Source organism: Amia ocellicauda, chromosome 4 (assembly GCF_036373705.1).
Source record: "Amia ocellicauda isolate fAmiCal2 chromosome 4, fAmiCal2.hap1, whole genome shotgun sequence".
Taxonomy (NCBI): domain Eukaryota; kingdom Metazoa; phylum Chordata; class Actinopteri; order Amiiformes; family Amiidae; genus Amia; species Amia ocellicauda.
Window position 1 is genome coordinate 7,917,307 of NC_089853.1, and position 18,700 is coordinate 7,936,006.

The following is an 18,700-nucleotide window of genomic DNA, read 5'->3' on the forward strand; positions in this document are numbered from 1 at the left end:
AACTATAGATTTCACTGAGAAATATTTTATTATACAAATGAAGATTCATATATAGTAGAAAAAGTACAAGGTTTCAAGTTTCAAAAAAATCAAGCAGTCAGTGTGTCAGTCAGTCGGTCAGTCAGTGTGTCAGTCAGTCAGTCAGTCAGTCAGTCAGTCAGTCAGTGTGTCAGTCAGTCATTGTGTCAGTCAGTCATTGTGTCAGTCAGGCTGCTCTGGCTGCACAGTCTGACACACGGGAGTCCAAGAGAGCTGCAGGAGCTCAACCCTGGACTGGCCTGGCCTGTCCTGTCTCTGAGACTCGGACCCTCCCGGTACCAGCGCCGCTGGGGTGGCCTGACCTTTGACCCAGCGCTGGCTGTGGCTCTGGCCCGGCCCAGTCTCTGGGCTCAGGGCCGTGGTCTGGGGCAGTGGGGCGCCAGGGAGGCAAAGAGCTGGGGATCCACACAGGACAGCAGGGCTGAGAGGTGCTGCACCTGGGAGAGAGGAGGAGAGAGACAGACAGGGTGGCGTTATATACTTATTTGAGTTATATTAGTACTGGTGTAAATGTTAGTAATGAGAGAGAGAGAGAGACAAGGGAGAGGGACAGTGAGTGAACAGATGAGAGAGGAGGGAGGGAGAAGAAAGGAGAAGAGTGAAAGGAGGAGGAGGGTCAGAGGAAGGGAAGGAGCGCAGGAGAGGGAGAGAGGGACGGGGGGGCTAACCGTGGCGCTGTGCTGGGGCTGCAGGCTCTGGGCCGCACACACACCGCTGTCCTCCGTCAGAGCGCCGGACCGCACCAGCTCCAACACGGACTCCTGCAGCACAGAGACACAGTCAGAGGGACAGAGACAGTCAGAGGGACACACAGAGGGACACTGAGTGAGACACACAGGGACAGTGAGAAAGACACAGGGACACAGTGAGAGAGACACAGGGACACAGTGAGAGAGACACACAGGGACAGTGAGAGACACACACAGGTACAACACAGAGACTGCGCTCCCCCCCTTGCCTGGCTCAGCTCAGAGAGGATGCTGGACAGGAAGTCTGTCGCTGTCTCGCTCAGGAACTGCAGGGATTGGTCCTCCGCCTGACTGACAGCCGGCTGTCCCGCCCCCTCACCCTCCTCCCTGCTCTCTGTTGCCTTCTGTTGGCACTCCTTCAGGTACTGCAGCAGCCTGAGCAGACTGGCCACCAGCGGCAGGGCTGCAACACAGGACTCAACACCTCACACTCAACACAGTGGCAGGGCTGCGACATAGACCTCAACACCTCACACTCAACACAGCGGCAGGGTCACACTCAACACCTCACACTCAACACAGCGGTAGGGTCACACTCAACACCTCACATTCAAGACAGTGGCAAGGCTGCAACACGGGACTCAATACCTCACACTCAACACAGCGGCAGGGTCACACTCAGACTCAGACTCCATATGAACACTGTACCTCCTGCAGTCCTTATTCCCTTTGTCTGTCTGTCTGTCCCTCTCACCCCCCCCCCCCCCCCCCCCCGAGACCTTTCCTCTCTTCCCTGCGCTCCCCCCCCTCCTCTCTCCATCCCTCCCTCCCTCCTCACTGCTGTGTGGGCTGCAGTATGCGGGTCGGTCCGGACAGCAGAACAGCACTCCCAGCACAGCCAGGGCCGGGGTCAGCAGAGACCGCTGCTCCAACAGAACCAGGGCGGGGTCGTCTGGCTGGCACAGGTCAGAGGTCACGACCCCACTGAGCAGAGACCACACCCCCTCCCCCGCCTGCTCCACTGCACAGGGTGAGAGAGTGAGAGAGAGAGATTGAGAGAGAGGGATGCGGTACAGGCAGGAAAGGTGTGCAAGTCTGTCTATTGGTTTCCACTAGTCTGTGTCCCCGTCCTCTCACCCAGCGCCTGGACGCCCTCTTCCACAGTGGTCAGGAGCTGCAGGGTATGAACATACACCTCCAGACCCTCAGGGCTCTCCGACCTGCCCGGGAGACGGACACACACACACAAAAACAACCAAAACAAAAAATAATTTAAATTAATTTTAAAATCCCTCTAAACAAATTGAGTTAACTGAAGAGAAGCCATTTTAATCTACAATGTGATTTCCCCTGAGACAGAGGGTCAATAATGCGGAGAGGTGGAACCCCAGTTGTCACCTGAGCTGTTTTGCAGCCTCCAGCAGGCAGGGGGCGACCAGCAGGGCGCTCTGGGGCTCCGCGGACGGGGCAGGCAGGGACACCCACTCCCTCATGAGGTCCTCGTCTAGATCAAACAGCTTGTGCACCAGCTCCCCCACCTTCACCAGCAGCTCCACTGTGAGCATATAGGTGAGCACAGGTAAGGACAGACAAACACAGGTAAGGACAGACAAACACACAGGTGAGCATAGGTAAGGACAGACTCACACAGATGAGGACATACACACACAGGTGAGCACAGGTAAGGACAGATACACCGGTATACATGGGAGAAATGTGGACAGTGGGATGGAACAGAGAGATAGAAAAAATGAGAAGGAATTAGAGCTAGAAAGTTTGAGAGCGAAGGAGAGAGAGGGAGGGAGGGAGGGTGTACCACTGGTGGAGCTGCTCATGATGAAGCACAAGCTCTGACACACGGAGGCCTGCTGCCGGATCCTGGCCAACCAGCAGGGGGCGACGGAGGCCTGAGACACACAGGTCAGCAGTAACCTGCAGACAGAGACAGAGACGTGACTGAGGTCATCCCTACAGTGACTCAAGAGAGACGGACAGAGGGACGTGAACAAGGTCATTACTACAGTAAGTGGGGGGTGGCGTCAGGTGGGGCTGCAGTCCGAGGCCAACACTGTTCAATAGTTCAATATTTACACGCGTGAACAAGCCGTGTTCATCCTCCTGCATCGTCGTTATTCACGTTTATGTTCATGGATTGGATCTCTGTTGGCTTTGGCCTCACATGAGATACGGCATGGCAGTAATGCACACTGGATCGAACGGTCTGTTATTACTGTGACTATTGAGAGAGCGAGGGATAGAGGGATACCTGCAGGTCTCTAACAGCGTAGGGGGATCGGAGTCTTCCAGCAGCAGCAGCAGCACTGCCCTGTGGACAACAGGAGGACAGCAGGTGAGAGAAACAGACGGGGAGAGGAGAGGGGTTTCTCCTCTGCACTGTCCCTCCCTCACTCTCGCTCGCCAGATTCTGTCTATCGCCCCCTCTGCCTCACCATCCCTCCCTCTCTCCTACCCCAGGTCTTTGTTCTTGCTGATGGAGAGACAGGGCTCAGGAAAGCAAGCCATGTTCCCCAGTATCCCCACACAGATCTCCTGCAGAGAGGGAGAGAGAGAGAGAGAGAACAAGAGAAGTCAGGACATTGTGAATGTAACCAGCTGCCTCTGTGTCTATCTCTCCCTCTGTCTCTGAGTGAGTGAATGAGTGTATGTGTGTGAGAGAGAGTGAGTGTATGTGTGTGTGTGAGAGAGAAAGTGTATGTGTGAGAGAGAGTGAGGGGTGACTCACGGTGAGCCGGGCACTCCTGGACTTGGCAATGACTCCCAGCAGGATCTCAGCAGCTCTGAACTCCTGTAGGAAACCAGCTACATCCTGCAGAGAGAGAGAGGGAAGGAGGGAGGGTGAGCCAGACGACGAGAGCCAGAGGGACAAAAGAGGTTAAAAAGTGAAACTCCACAAGTAACACTAGTGCACCCCCCCCCCCACACCACACCCTGCCTCACCTGGTCCATGGCCATGTCCCACACCCTGCACAGCTCCTCTTCCTCCTTCTCTCCCAGCTCTCCGCCCCCTGCCTCAGGGTCCGCAGAGTCCTGCTCCCGCACCACCTATCAGACGCACAGCGTCACACAATCACAGGCGTCACGCACTCACACACAATCACAGACGCCACAAACTCACACACAATCACAGGCGTCACGCACTCACACACAATCACAGCGTCACGCACTCACACACAATCACAGGCGTCACACACTCACACACAATCACAGGCGTCACACACTCACACAGGTGTCACGCACTCACACACAATCACAGCGTCACGCACTCACACAGGCGCCACGCACTCACACACAATCACAGGCGCCACGCACTCACACAATCACAGCTTCACGCACTCACACACAATCACAGCGTCACGCACACAGGCGTCACGCACTCACACACAATCACAGGCGTCACACACACAATCATAGGTGTCACGCACTCACACACAATCACAGGCATCACACACTCACACAGGTGTCATGCACTCACACACAATCACAGCGTCACGCACTCACACACAATCACAGGCGTCACACACACAATCACAGCATCACACTCACACAGGTGTCACGCACTCACACACAATCACAGGCGTCACACACACAATCACAGCGTCACACTCACACAGGTGTCACGCACTCACACACAATCACAGGCGTCACACACACAATCACAGCGTCACGCACTCACACACAATCACAGCGTCACGCACTCACACACAATCATAGGCGTCACGCACTCACAAAGGCGTCACGCACTCACACACAATCACAGGCATCACACACTCACACAATCATAGGCGTCACGCACTCACAGGCGTCACGCACTCACACAATCATAGGCGTCACGCACTCACACAGGTGTCACGCACTCACACACAATCACAGGCATCACACACTCACAAAGGTGTCATGCACTCACACACAATCACAGGCATCACACACTCACACAGGTGTCATGCACTCACACAATCACAGCGTCACGCACTCACACACAATCACAGGCGTCACACACAATCACAGCGTCACACTCACACAGGTGTCACGCACTCACACACAATCACAGGCATCACACACTCACACAGGTGTCATGCACTCACACACAATCACAGATGTCACACACAATCACAGCGTCACGCACTCACACACAATCACAGCGTCACGCACTCACACAGGTGTCACGCACTCACAGGCGCCACACACACACACCCACACACAATCACAGGCGCCACGCACTCACACACAATCACAGGCGCCACACACTCACACACAATCACAGGCGCCACACACTCACACACAATCACAGGCGCCACGCACTCACACACAATCACAGGCGTCACACACACAAAATCACAGCGTCACGCACTCACACACAATCACAGGCGTCACAAACTCACACACAATCACAGGCGCCACGCACTCACACACAATCACAGGCGTCACGCACTCACACAATCACAGGCGTCACACACACAAAATCACAGGCGTCACGCACTCACACACAATCACAGGCGTCACACACTCACACAGGTGTCACGCACTCACACAATCACAGCGTCACGCACTCACACACAATCACAGGTGCCACGCACTCACACACAATCACAGGCACCACGCACTCACACAGGTGTCACGCACTCACACACAATCACAGGCATCACACACTCACACAGGTGTCACGCACTCACACAATCACAGCGTCACACACTCACACAGGTGTCACGCACTCACATACAATCACAGCGTCACGCACTCACACACAATCACAGGCGTCACGCACTCACACACAATCACAGCGTCACGCACTCACACAATCACAGCGTCACGCACTCACACAGGTGTCACACACTCACACAATCACAAGCGTCACGCACTCACACATTCACAGGTGTCACGCACTCACACACAATCACAGGCATCACACACTCACACACAATCACAGGCATCACACACTCACAATCACAGGTGTCACACACAATCACAGGCATCACGCACTCACAATCACAGGCGTCACGCACTCACAGGCATCACGCACTCACACAATCACAGGCGTCAAGAACTCACACACAATCACAGGCATCACGCACTCACACACAATCACAGGCGTCACGCACTCACAATCACAGGCGTCACGCACTCACACACAATCACTGGTGTCACACACAATCACAGGCGTCAAGCACTCACACACAATCACAGGCGTCACGCACTCACACACAATCACAGGCATCACACACAATCACAGGCATCACACACTCACACACAATCACAGGCATCACACACTCACACACAATCACAGGCATCACACACTCACACAGGCGTCACACACTCACACACAATCACAGGCGTCAAGCACTCACACACAATCACAGGTGTCACACAATCACAGCGTCACACACTCACACAATCACAAGCGTCACACACTCACACAGGTGTCACGCACTCACATACAATCACAGCGTCACGCACTCACACACAATCACAGACGTCACGCACTCACACACAATCACAGGCGTCACGCACTCACACACAATCACAGGCGTCACGCACTCACACACTCACAGCGTCACGCACTCACACAGGCGTCACGCACTCACACACAATCACAGCGTCAAGCACTCACACACAATCACAGCGTCACGCACTCACACACAATCACAGGCGTCACGCACTCACACACTCACAGCGTCACGCACTCACACAGGCGTCACGCACTCACACACAATCACAGGCGTCATGCACTCACACACAATCACAGGTGTCACACACAATCACAGCGTCACGCACTCACACACAATCACAGGCGTCACGCACTCACACAATCACAGGCGTCACGCACTCACACAATCACAGGCGTCACGCACTCACACACAATCACAGGCGTCACGCACTCACACACAATCACAGGCATCACGCACTCACACACAATCACAGGCATCACACACTCACACAGGCGTCACGCACTCACACACAATCACAGCGTCACGCACTCACACACAATCACAGGCGTCAAGCACTCACACACAATCACAGCGTCACGCACTCACACACAATCACAGGCGTCATGCACTCACACAATCACAGGTGTCACACACAATCACAGGCATCACGCACTCACAATCACAGGCGTCACGCACTCACACACAATCACAGCGTCACGCACTCACACACAATCACAGGCGTCACGCACTCACACACAATCACAGGCGTCACGCACTCACACACAATCACAGGCGTCACGCACTCACACACAATCACAGGCGTCATGCACTCACACACAATCACAGGCGTCAAGCACTCACACACAATCACAGGCATCACACACTCACACAGGCGTCACGCACTCACACACAATCACAGGTGTCAAGCACTCACACACAATCACAGGCGTCAAGCACTCACACACAATCACAGGTGTCACACACTCACACAATCACAAGCGTCACACACTCACACAGGTGTCACGCACTCACACAGGTGTCAAGCACTCACATACAATCACAGCGTCACGCACTCACACACAATCATAGGTGTCACGCACTCACACACAATCACAGCGTCACGCACTCACACACAATCACAGGTGTCACGCACTCACACACAATCACAGGTGTCACGCACTCACACACAATCACAGCGTCACGCACTCACACACAATCACAGGCGTCACGCACTCACACACAATCACAGGTGTCACACACAATCACAGGCATCACGCACTCACACACAATCACTGGTGTCACACACAATCACAGGCGTCAAGCACTCACACACAATCACAGGCGTCACGCACTCACACAATCACAGGCGTCACGCACTCACACACAATCACAGGCATCACACACTCACACAGGTGTCACGCACTCACACAATCACAGGCATCACACACTCACACACAATCACAGGCATCACACACTCACACAGGCGTCACGCACTCACACACAATCACAGCGTCACGCACTCACACACAATCACAGGCGTCAAGCACTCACACACAATCACAGGTGTCACACAATCACAGCGTCACACACTCACACAATCACAAGCGTCACACACTCACACAGGTGTCACGCACTCACATACAATCACAGCGTCACGCACTCACACACAATCACAGACGTCACGCACTCACACACAATCACAGACGTCACGCACTCACACACAATCACAGGCGTCAAGCACTCACACACAATCACAGGTGTCACACACAATTACAGCGTCACGCACTCACACAATCACAGCGTCACGCACTCACACACAATCACAGCGTCACGCACTCACACAGGTGTCACGCACTCACACACAATCACAGGCGTCACGCACTCACACACTCACAGCGTCACGCACTCACACAGGCGTCACGCACTCACACAGGCGTCACACACTCACACACAATCACAGGCGTCATGCACTCACACACAATCACAGGTGTCACACACAATCACAGCGTCACGCACTCACACACAATCACAGGCGTCATGCACTCACACACAATCACAGGTGTCACACACAATCACAGGCGTCATGCACTCACACACAATCACAGGCGTCACGCACTCACACACAATCACAGGCATCACGCACTCACACACAATCACAGGCATCACACACTCACACAGGCGTCACGCACTCACACACAATCACAGCGTCACGCACTCACACACAATCACAGGCGTCAAGCACTCACACACAATCACAGGTGTCACACACAATCACAGCGTCACGCACTCACACACAATCACAGGTGTCACACACAATCACAGGCATCACGCACTCACAATCACAGGCGTCACGCACTCACACACAATCACTGCGTCACGCACTCACACACAATCACAGGTGTCACACACTCACACAATCACAAGCGTCACAAACTCACACAGGTGTCACGCACTCACACAGGTGTCAAGCACTCACATACAATCACAGCGTCACGCACTCACACACAATCACAGGTGTCACGCACTCACACACAATCACAGCATCACGCACTCACACACAATCACAGGCGTCATGCACTCACAATCACAGGCGTCACGCACTCACACACAATCACAGGCGTCACGCACTCACACACAATCACAGGCGTCACGCACTCACACACAATCACAGCATCACGCACTCACACACAATCACAGGCGTCAAGCACTCACACACAATCACAGGCGTCACACACAATCACAGCGTCACGCACTCACACACAATCACAGGTGTCACACACAATCACAGCATCACGCACTCACACACAATCACAGGCGTCATGCACTCACACAATCACAGGCGTCATGCACTCACACACAATCACAGGTGTCACACACAATCACAGCGTCACGCACTCACACAATCACAGGCGTCAAGCACTCACACACAATCACAGGCGTCAAGCACTCACACACAATCACAGGCGTCACACACAATCACAGCGTCACGCACTCACACACAATCACAGGCGTCAAGCACTCACACACAATCACAGGTGTCACACACAATTACAGCGTCACGCACTCACACACAATCACAGGCGCCAGGCACTCACACACAATCACAGGCGTCACACACAATCACAGCGTCACGCACTCACACACAATCACAGGTGTCACACACAATCACAGGCGTCATGCACTCACACACAATCACAGGTGTCACACACAATCACAGCGTCACGCACTCACACACAATCACAGGCGTCACGCACTCACACACAATCACAGGCGTCACACACAATCACAGCGTCACGCACTCACACACAATCACAGGTGTCATGCACTCACACAATCACAGGCGTCATGCACTCACACACAATCACAGGTGTCACACACAATCACAGCGTCACGCACTCACACACAATCACAGGCGTCAAGCACTCACACACAATCACAGGTGTCACACACAATCACAGCGTCACACACTCACACAGGTGTCACGCACTCACATACAATCACAGCGTCACGCACTCACACAATCACAGCGTCACGCACTCACACACAATCACAGGCATCACACACTCACACAGGCGTCACGCACTCACACACAATCACAGCGTCACGCACTCACACAATCACAGGCGTCAAGCACTCACACACAATCACAGGTGTCACACACAATCACAGCGTCACGCACTCACACACAATCACAGGCGTCATGCACTCACACAATCACAGGTGTCACACACAATCACAGGCATCACGCACTCACAATCACAGGCGTCACGCACTCACACACAATCACAGCGTCACGCACTCACACACAATCACAGGCGTCACGCACTCACACACAATCACAGGCGTCACGCACTCACACACAATCACAGGCGTCAAGCACTCACACACAATCCCAGGCGTCACGCACTCACACACAATCCCAGGCATCACACACTCACACAGGCGTCACGCACTCACACACAATCACAGGTGTCAAGCACTCACACACAATCACAGGCGTCAAGCACTCACACACAATCACAGGTGTCACACACTCACACAATCACAAGCGTCACACACTCACACAGGTGTCACGCACTCACATACAATCACAGCATCACGCACTCACACACAATCACAGGTGTAACGCACTCACACACAATCACAGGTGTCACGCACTCACACAATCACAGGTGTCACGCACTCACACACAATCACAGGCGTCATGCACTCACAATCACAGGCGTCACGCACTCACACAATCACAGGCGTCATGCACTCACACACAATCACAGGCGTCAAGCACTCACACACAATCACAGGCGTCACGCACTCACACACAATCACAGCGTCACGCACTCACACAGGTGTCACGCACTCACACACAATCACAGACGTCACACACTCACACAAGCGTCACGCACTCACACACAATCACAGGCGTCATGCACTCACACACAATCACAGGTGTCACACACAATCACAGCATCACGCACTCACACACAATCACAGGCGTCATGCACTCACACAATCACAGGCGTCATGCACTCACACAATCACAGCGTCACGCACTCACACAATCACAGGCGTCAAGCACTCACACACAATCACAGGCGTCACACACACACACAGGCGTCACGCACTCACACACAATCACAGGTGTCAAGCACTCACACACAATCACAGGCGTCACGCACTCACACACAATCACAGGCGTCACGCACTCACACACAATCACAGGCGTCATGCACTCACACACAATCACAGGCGTCAAGCACTCACACACAATCACAGGCGTCACGCACTCACACACAATCCCAGGCATCACACACACACACAGGCGTCACGCACTCACACACAATCACAGGTGTCAAGCACTCACACACAATCACAGGTGTCACACACTCACACAATCACAAGCGTCACACACTCACACAGGTGTCACGCACTCACACAGGTGTCAAGCACTCACATACAATCACAGCGTCACGCACTCACACACAATCACAGGTGTCACGCACTCACACACAATCACAGCGTCACGCACTCACACACAATCACAGGTGTCACGCACTCACACACAATCACAGCGTCACGCACTCACAATCACAGGCGTCACGCACTCACACACAATCACAGGTGTCACACACAATCACAGGCGTCACGCACTCACACACAATCACAGGCGTCACGCACTCACACAATCACAGGCGTCAAGCACTCACACACAATCACAGCGTCACGCACTCACACACAATCACAGGCGTCAAGCACTCACACACAATCACAGGCGTCACACACAATCACAGGCGTCAAGCACTCACACACAATCACAGGCGTCACACACAATCACAGCGTCACGCACTCACACACAATCACAGCGTCACGCACTCACACACAATCACAGGCATCACACACTCACACAGGCGTCACGCACTCACACACAATCACAGCGTCACGCACTCACACAATCACAGGCGTCAAGCACTCACACACAATCACAGGTGTCACACACAATCACAGCGTCACGCACTCACACACAATCACAGGCGTCATGCACTCACACAATCACAGGTGTCACACACAATCACAGGCATCACGCACTCACAATCACAGGCGTCACGCACTCACACACAATCACAGGCGTCACGCACTCACACACAATCACAGGCGTCATGCACTCACACACAATCACAGGCGTCAAGCACTCACACACAATCCCAGGCGTCACGCACTCACACACAATCCCAGGCATCACACACGCGTCACGCACTCACACACAATCACAGGTGTCAAGCACTCACACACAATCACAGGCGTCAAGCACTCACACACAATCACAGGTGTCACACACTCACACAATCACAAGCGTCACACACTCACACAGGTGTCACGCACTCACACAGGTGTCACGCACTCACACACAATAACAGCGTCACGCACTCACACACAATCACAGCGTCACGCACTCACACACAATCACAGGTGTCACGCACTCACACACAATCACAGCGTCACGCACTCACACACAATCACAGGCGTCATGCACTCACAATCACAGGCGTCACGCACTCACACACAATCACAGGTGTCACACACAATCACAGGCGTCACGCACTCACACACAATCACAGGCGTCACGCACTCACACACAATCACAGGCGTCACGCACTCACACACAATCACAGGCGTCACGCACTCACACACAATCACAGGCGTCACACACAATCACAGCGTCACGCACTCACACACAATCACAGCGTCACGCACTCACACACAATCACAGGCGTCACGCACTCACACACAATCACAGCGTCACGCACTCACACAGGTGTCACGCACTCACACACAATCACAGACGTCACACACTCACACAGGCGTCACGCACTCACACACAATCACAGGCGTCATGCACTCACACACAATCACAGGTGTCACACACAATCACAGCATCACGCACTCACACACAATCACAGGCGTCAAGCACTCACACACAATCACAGGTGTCACACACAATTACAGCGTCACGCACTCACACACAATCACAGGCGCCAGGCACTCACACACAATCACAGGCGTCACACACAATCACAGCGTCACGCACTCACACACAATCACAGGTGTCACACACAATCACAGGCGTCATGCACTCACACACAATCACAGGTGTCACACACAATCACAGCGTCACGCACTCACACACAATCACAGGCGTCACGCACTCACACACAATCACAGGCGTCACACACAATCACAGCGTCACGCACTCACACACAATCACAGGTGTCATGCACTCACACAATCACAGGCGTCATGCACTCACACACAATCACAGGTGTCACACACAATCACAGCGTCACGCACTCACACACAATCACAGGCGTCAAGCACTCACACACAATCACAGGTGTCACACACAATCACAGCGTCACACACTCACACAGGTGTCACGCACTCACATACAATCACAGCGTCACGCACTCACACAATCACAGCGTCACGCACTCACACACAATCACAGGCATCACACACTCACACAGGCGTCACGCACTCACACAATCACAGCGTCACGCACTCACACAATCACAGGCGTCAAGCACTCACACACAATCACAGGTGTCACACACAATCACAGCGTCACGCACTCACACACAATCACAGGCGTCATGCACTCACACAATCACAGGTGTCACACACAATCACAGGCATCACGCACTCACAATCACAGGCGTCACGCACTCACACACAATCACAGCGTCACGCACTCACACACAATCACAGGCGTCACGCACTCACACACAATCACAGGCGTCACGCACTCACACACAATCACAGGCGTCACGCACTCACACACAATCCCAGGCGTCACGCACTCACACACAATCCCAGGCATCACACACTCACACAGGCGTCACGCACTCACACACAATCACAGGCGTCACGCACTCACACAATCACAGGCGTCATGCACTCACACACAATCACAGGCGTCAAGCACTCACACACAATCACAGGCGTCACGCACTCACACACAATCACAGCGTCACGCACTCACACAGGTGTCACGCACTCACACACAATCACAGACGTCACACACTCACACAAGCGTCACGCACTCACACACAATCACAGGCGTCATGCACTCACACACAATCACAGGTGTCACACACAATCACAGCATCACGCACTCACACACAATCACAGGCGTCATGCACTCACACAATCACAGGCGTCATGCACTCACACAATCACAGCGTCACGCACTCACACAATCACAGGCGTCAAGCACTCACACACAATCACAGGCGTCACACACACACACAGGCGTCACGCACTCACACACAATCACAGGTGTCAAGCACTCACACACAATCACAGGCGTCACGCACTCACACACAATCACAGGCGTCACGCACTCACACACAATCACAGGCGTCAAGCACTCACACACAATCACAGGCGTCACGCACTCACACACAATCCCAGGCATCACACACACACACAGGCGTCACGCACTCACACACAATCACAGGTGTCAAGCACTCACACACAATCACAGGTGTCACACACTCACACAATCACAAGCGTCACACACTCACACAGGTGTCACGCACTCACACAGGTGTCAAGCACTCACATACAATCACAGCGTCACGCACTCACACACAATCACAGGTGTCACGCACTCACACACAATCACAGCGTCACGCACTCACACACAATCACAGGTGTCACGCACTCACACACAATCACAGCGTCACGCACTCACAATCACAGGCGTCACGCACTCACACACAATCACAGGTGTCACACACAATCACAGGCGTCACGCACTCACACACAATCACAGGCGTCACGCACTCACACAATCACAGGCGTCAAGCACTCACACACAATCACAGCGTCACGCACTCACACACAATCACAGGCGTCAAGCACTCACACACAATCACAGGCGTCACACACAATCACAGGCGTCAAGCACTCACACACAATCACAGGTGTCACACACAATCACAGCGTCACGCACTCACACAATCACAGGCGTCACGCACTCACACACAATCACAGGTGTCACACACAATCACAGGCGTCATGCACTCACACACAATCACAGGTGTCACACACAATCACAGCGTCACGCACTCACACAATCACAGGCGTCACGCACTCACACACAATCACAGGCGTCACACACAATCACAGGCGTCACGCACTCACACACAATCACAGGTGTCACGCACTCACACACAATCACAGCGTCACGCACTCACACACAATCACAGGCGTCATGCACTCACAATCACAGGCGTCACGCACTCACACACAATCACAGGTGTCACACACAATCACAGGCGTCACGCACTCACACACAATCACAGGCGTCACGCACTCACACACAATCACAGGCGTCACGCACTCACACACAATCACAGGCGTCACGCACTCACACACAATCACAGCGTCACGCACTCACACACAATCACAGGCGTCACACACAATCACAGCGTCACGCACTCACACACAATCACAGCGTCACGCACTCACACACAATCACAGGCGTCACGCACTCACACACAATCACAGCGTCACGCACTCACACAGGTGTCACGCACTCACACACAATCACAGACGTCACACACTCACACAGGCGTCACGCACTCACACACAATCACAGGCGTCATGCACTCACACACAATCACAGGTGTCACACACAATCACAGCGTCACGCACTCACACAATCACAGGCGTCACGCACTCACACACAATCACAGGTGTCACACACAATCACAGGCGTCATGCACTCACACACAATCACAGGTGTCACACACAATCACAGCGTCACGCACTCACACAATCACAGGCGTCACGCACTCACACACAATCACAGGCGTCACACACAATCACAGCGTCATGCACTCACACACAATCACAGGCGTCATGCACTCACACACAATCACAGGCGTCATGCACTCACACACAATCACAGGTGTCACACACAATCACAGAGTCACGCACTCACACACAATCACAGGCGTCATGCACTCACACACAATCACAGGTGTCACACACAATCACAGCGTCACGCACTCACACACAATCACAGGCGTCACGCACTCACACAATCACAGGCGTCACGCACTCACACACAATCACAGGTGTCACACACAATCACAGCGTCACGCACTCACACACAATCACAGCGTCACGCACTCACACACAATCACAGGCGTCACGCACTCACACACAATCACAGGCGTCACGCACTCACACACAATCACAGGCGTCAAGCACTCACACACAATCACAGGTGTCACACACAATCACAGCGTCACACACTCACACAGGTGTCACGCACTCACACACAATCACAGGCGTCATGCACTCACACACAATCACAGGTGTCACACACAATCACAGCGTCACGCACTCACACAATCACAGGTGTCATGCACTCACACAATCACAGGCGTCATGCACTCACACACAATCACAGGTGTCACACACAATCACAGCGTCACGCACTCACACACAATCACAGGCGTCACGCACTCACACAATCACAGGCGTCATGCACTCACACACAATCACAGGTGTCACACACAATCACAGCGTCACACACTCACACACAATCACAGCGTCACGCACTCACACACAATCACAGGCGTCAAGCACTCACACACAATCACAGGCGTCACACACAATCACAGCGTCACACACTCACACAGGTGTCACGCACTCACACACAATCACAGCGTCACGCACTCACACACAATCACAGGCGTCACGCACTCACACACAATCACAGGCGTCAAGCACTCACACACAATCACAGGTGTCACACACAATCACAGGCGTCAAGCACTCACACACAATCACAGGTGTCACACACAATCACAGCGTCACACACTCACACAGGTGTCACGCACTCACACAATCACAGGCGTCATGCACTCACACACAATCACAGGTGTCACACACAATCACAGCGTCACGCACTCACACAATCACAGGTGTCATGCACTCACACAATCACAGGCGTCATGCACTCACACACAATCACAGGTGTCACACACAATCACAGCGTCACGCACTCACACAATCACAGGTGTCATGCACTCACACAATCACAGGCGTCAAGCACTCACACACAATCACAGGTGTCACACACAATCACAGCGTCACACACTCACACAATCACAGGCGTCATGCACTCACACACAATCACAGGTGTCACACACAATCACAGCGTCACGCACTCACACAATCACAGGTGTCATGCACTCACACAATCACAGGCGTCATGCACTCACACACAATCACAGGTGTCACACACAATCACAGCGTCACGCACTCACACACAATCACAGGTGTCACACACAATCACAGCGTCACGCACTCACACAATCACAGGTGTCATGCACTCACACAATCACAGGCGTCACGCACTCACACACAATCACAGGCGTCAAGCACTCACACACAATCACAGGCGTCAAGCACTCACACACAATCACAGGTGTCACACACAATCACAGCGTCACACACTCACACAGGTGTCACGCACTCACATACAATCACAGCGTCACGCACTCACACAATCACAGCGTCACGCACTCACACACAATCACAGCGTCACGCACTCACACACAATCACAGCGTCACGCACTCACACACAATCACAGGCGTCACGCACTCACACACAATCACAGGCGTCAAGCACTCACACACAATCACAGGCGTCAAGCACTCACACACAATCACAGGCGTCACGCACTCACACACAATCACAGTGTCACGCACTCACACACAATCACAGGCGTCACGCACTCACACACAATCACAGTGTCACGCACTCACACACAATCACAGGCATCACACACTCACACACAATCACAGGCGTCACGCACTCACACGCACTTCAAATAAAGCGAGAGCGAATGAAAACCAGGAAGCCCTTTGGCCCCGGAGAGCCGGAGAAGCAGTACCTCGATGAGCCTGGACAGGGTGCTGAAGAGCCAGTGTTTGCTGTAGACTGTGTCCCCAATGGCGTCCCCCCCGGCCCCCGGCCCCTCTGCCCGGTCCCTCTCCTCCTCCTCCTCTTCCTCCTCCTTCAGGCTCGTGCGCGGGGGCGGGGAGGGGTTGCGGTCCATGTCCGGGGAGGGGGGGGTGCTGGCACTGCCGCTGTCGCTGTCCCTGTCCCCCCCACCCTCACTGCTGCGCTCTGGGGGGGCGGAGAGGGTGACAGAAGGATTGAAAGAGGGACACAGATGAAGGGAGGAGTGTTTTGTTTAGGTTGTGCAGAGAGATTATTGTGTCTTTTGCACTAACTTTCAATTTAGCTCATTAATTGGGGTCACAGCCTGGGCTGGGGTTCGAGTCCCTAAAGGTGGCAGTGGGGCAGATGACGTCACACAGTGGGCAACAGTGACCGTCCCTCCTCTCAGCCCCACAACGCAGAGTAAAGACCCTGAATATGATTAGCTGTCAGACTAAATAACTGCCTTATCTCCGTTTACTGAGACTGCGTAGTTACTGAACTCACACCTTTCATTGAAACACGCGAGAAGTTTGACCATATTTACTTAACAGCTTATTCAACATTTCATTTCTCATATGTGAGCTTTCAAGAAATGAAATGACCACACTCTCTGCAGACCCCCGCGGACGGCTGTTCCCCCCCGCTGCCCGACCCGGGGCTCAGGCTGTGTCTCTGGGGCTGCCGGTCCCGGGACAGTCCGGAACCGCAGCGACTTGGAAGAGCGTGTTAACTTACCCATAACTCAACCCAGTGAAGGACGCGGTGCAGGCCGTCTGTCCGTCTGTCCGACAGTCAGTCGTGTGTAATCCACGTCTCCGTGTTTGTTTATACTCACCAGTCGCTTTACTTCCCCTAAACTCAACCGTGCCGCCGAACACGCATGCTTATGAGTCCTACGGGTGCCCACGGTGGACAAAAAGCACAGCCTGGGTGGACGCAGAGGCTCTGCCGCCTAGTGGCCGCCGCGGGTACAGTATGTCGCACATGGCACTGCACGGCGCTCAGTG

General features: G+C 53.6%; 1 protein-coding gene across 1 annotated transcript; it reads right to left on the reverse strand.

Annotated features, from left to right (window-relative positions):
* Window positions 1–9: 9 nt before the first annotated feature.
* Window positions 10–18,590, reverse strand: saal1 (serum amyloid A-like 1). Its single transcript, XM_066700828.1, has 13 exons — window positions 18,429–18,590; window positions 17,641–17,876; window positions 3,687–3,791; window positions 3,472–3,555; window positions 3,199–3,278; window positions 2,995–3,054; window positions 2,545–2,660; window positions 2,127–2,283; window positions 1,866–1,948; window positions 1,567–1,749; window positions 998–1,191; window positions 708–800; window positions 10–476 (listed from the first exon to the last, which is right to left on the reverse strand). Exons 1-13 carry the CDS (start codon window positions 18,430–18,432, stop codon window positions 390–392), a joined length of 1,482 nt encoding a protein of 493 aa, XP_066556925.1. The 5' UTR covers window positions 18,433–18,590; the 3' UTR covers window positions 10–389.
* Window positions 18,591–18,700: the final 110 nt, after the last annotated feature.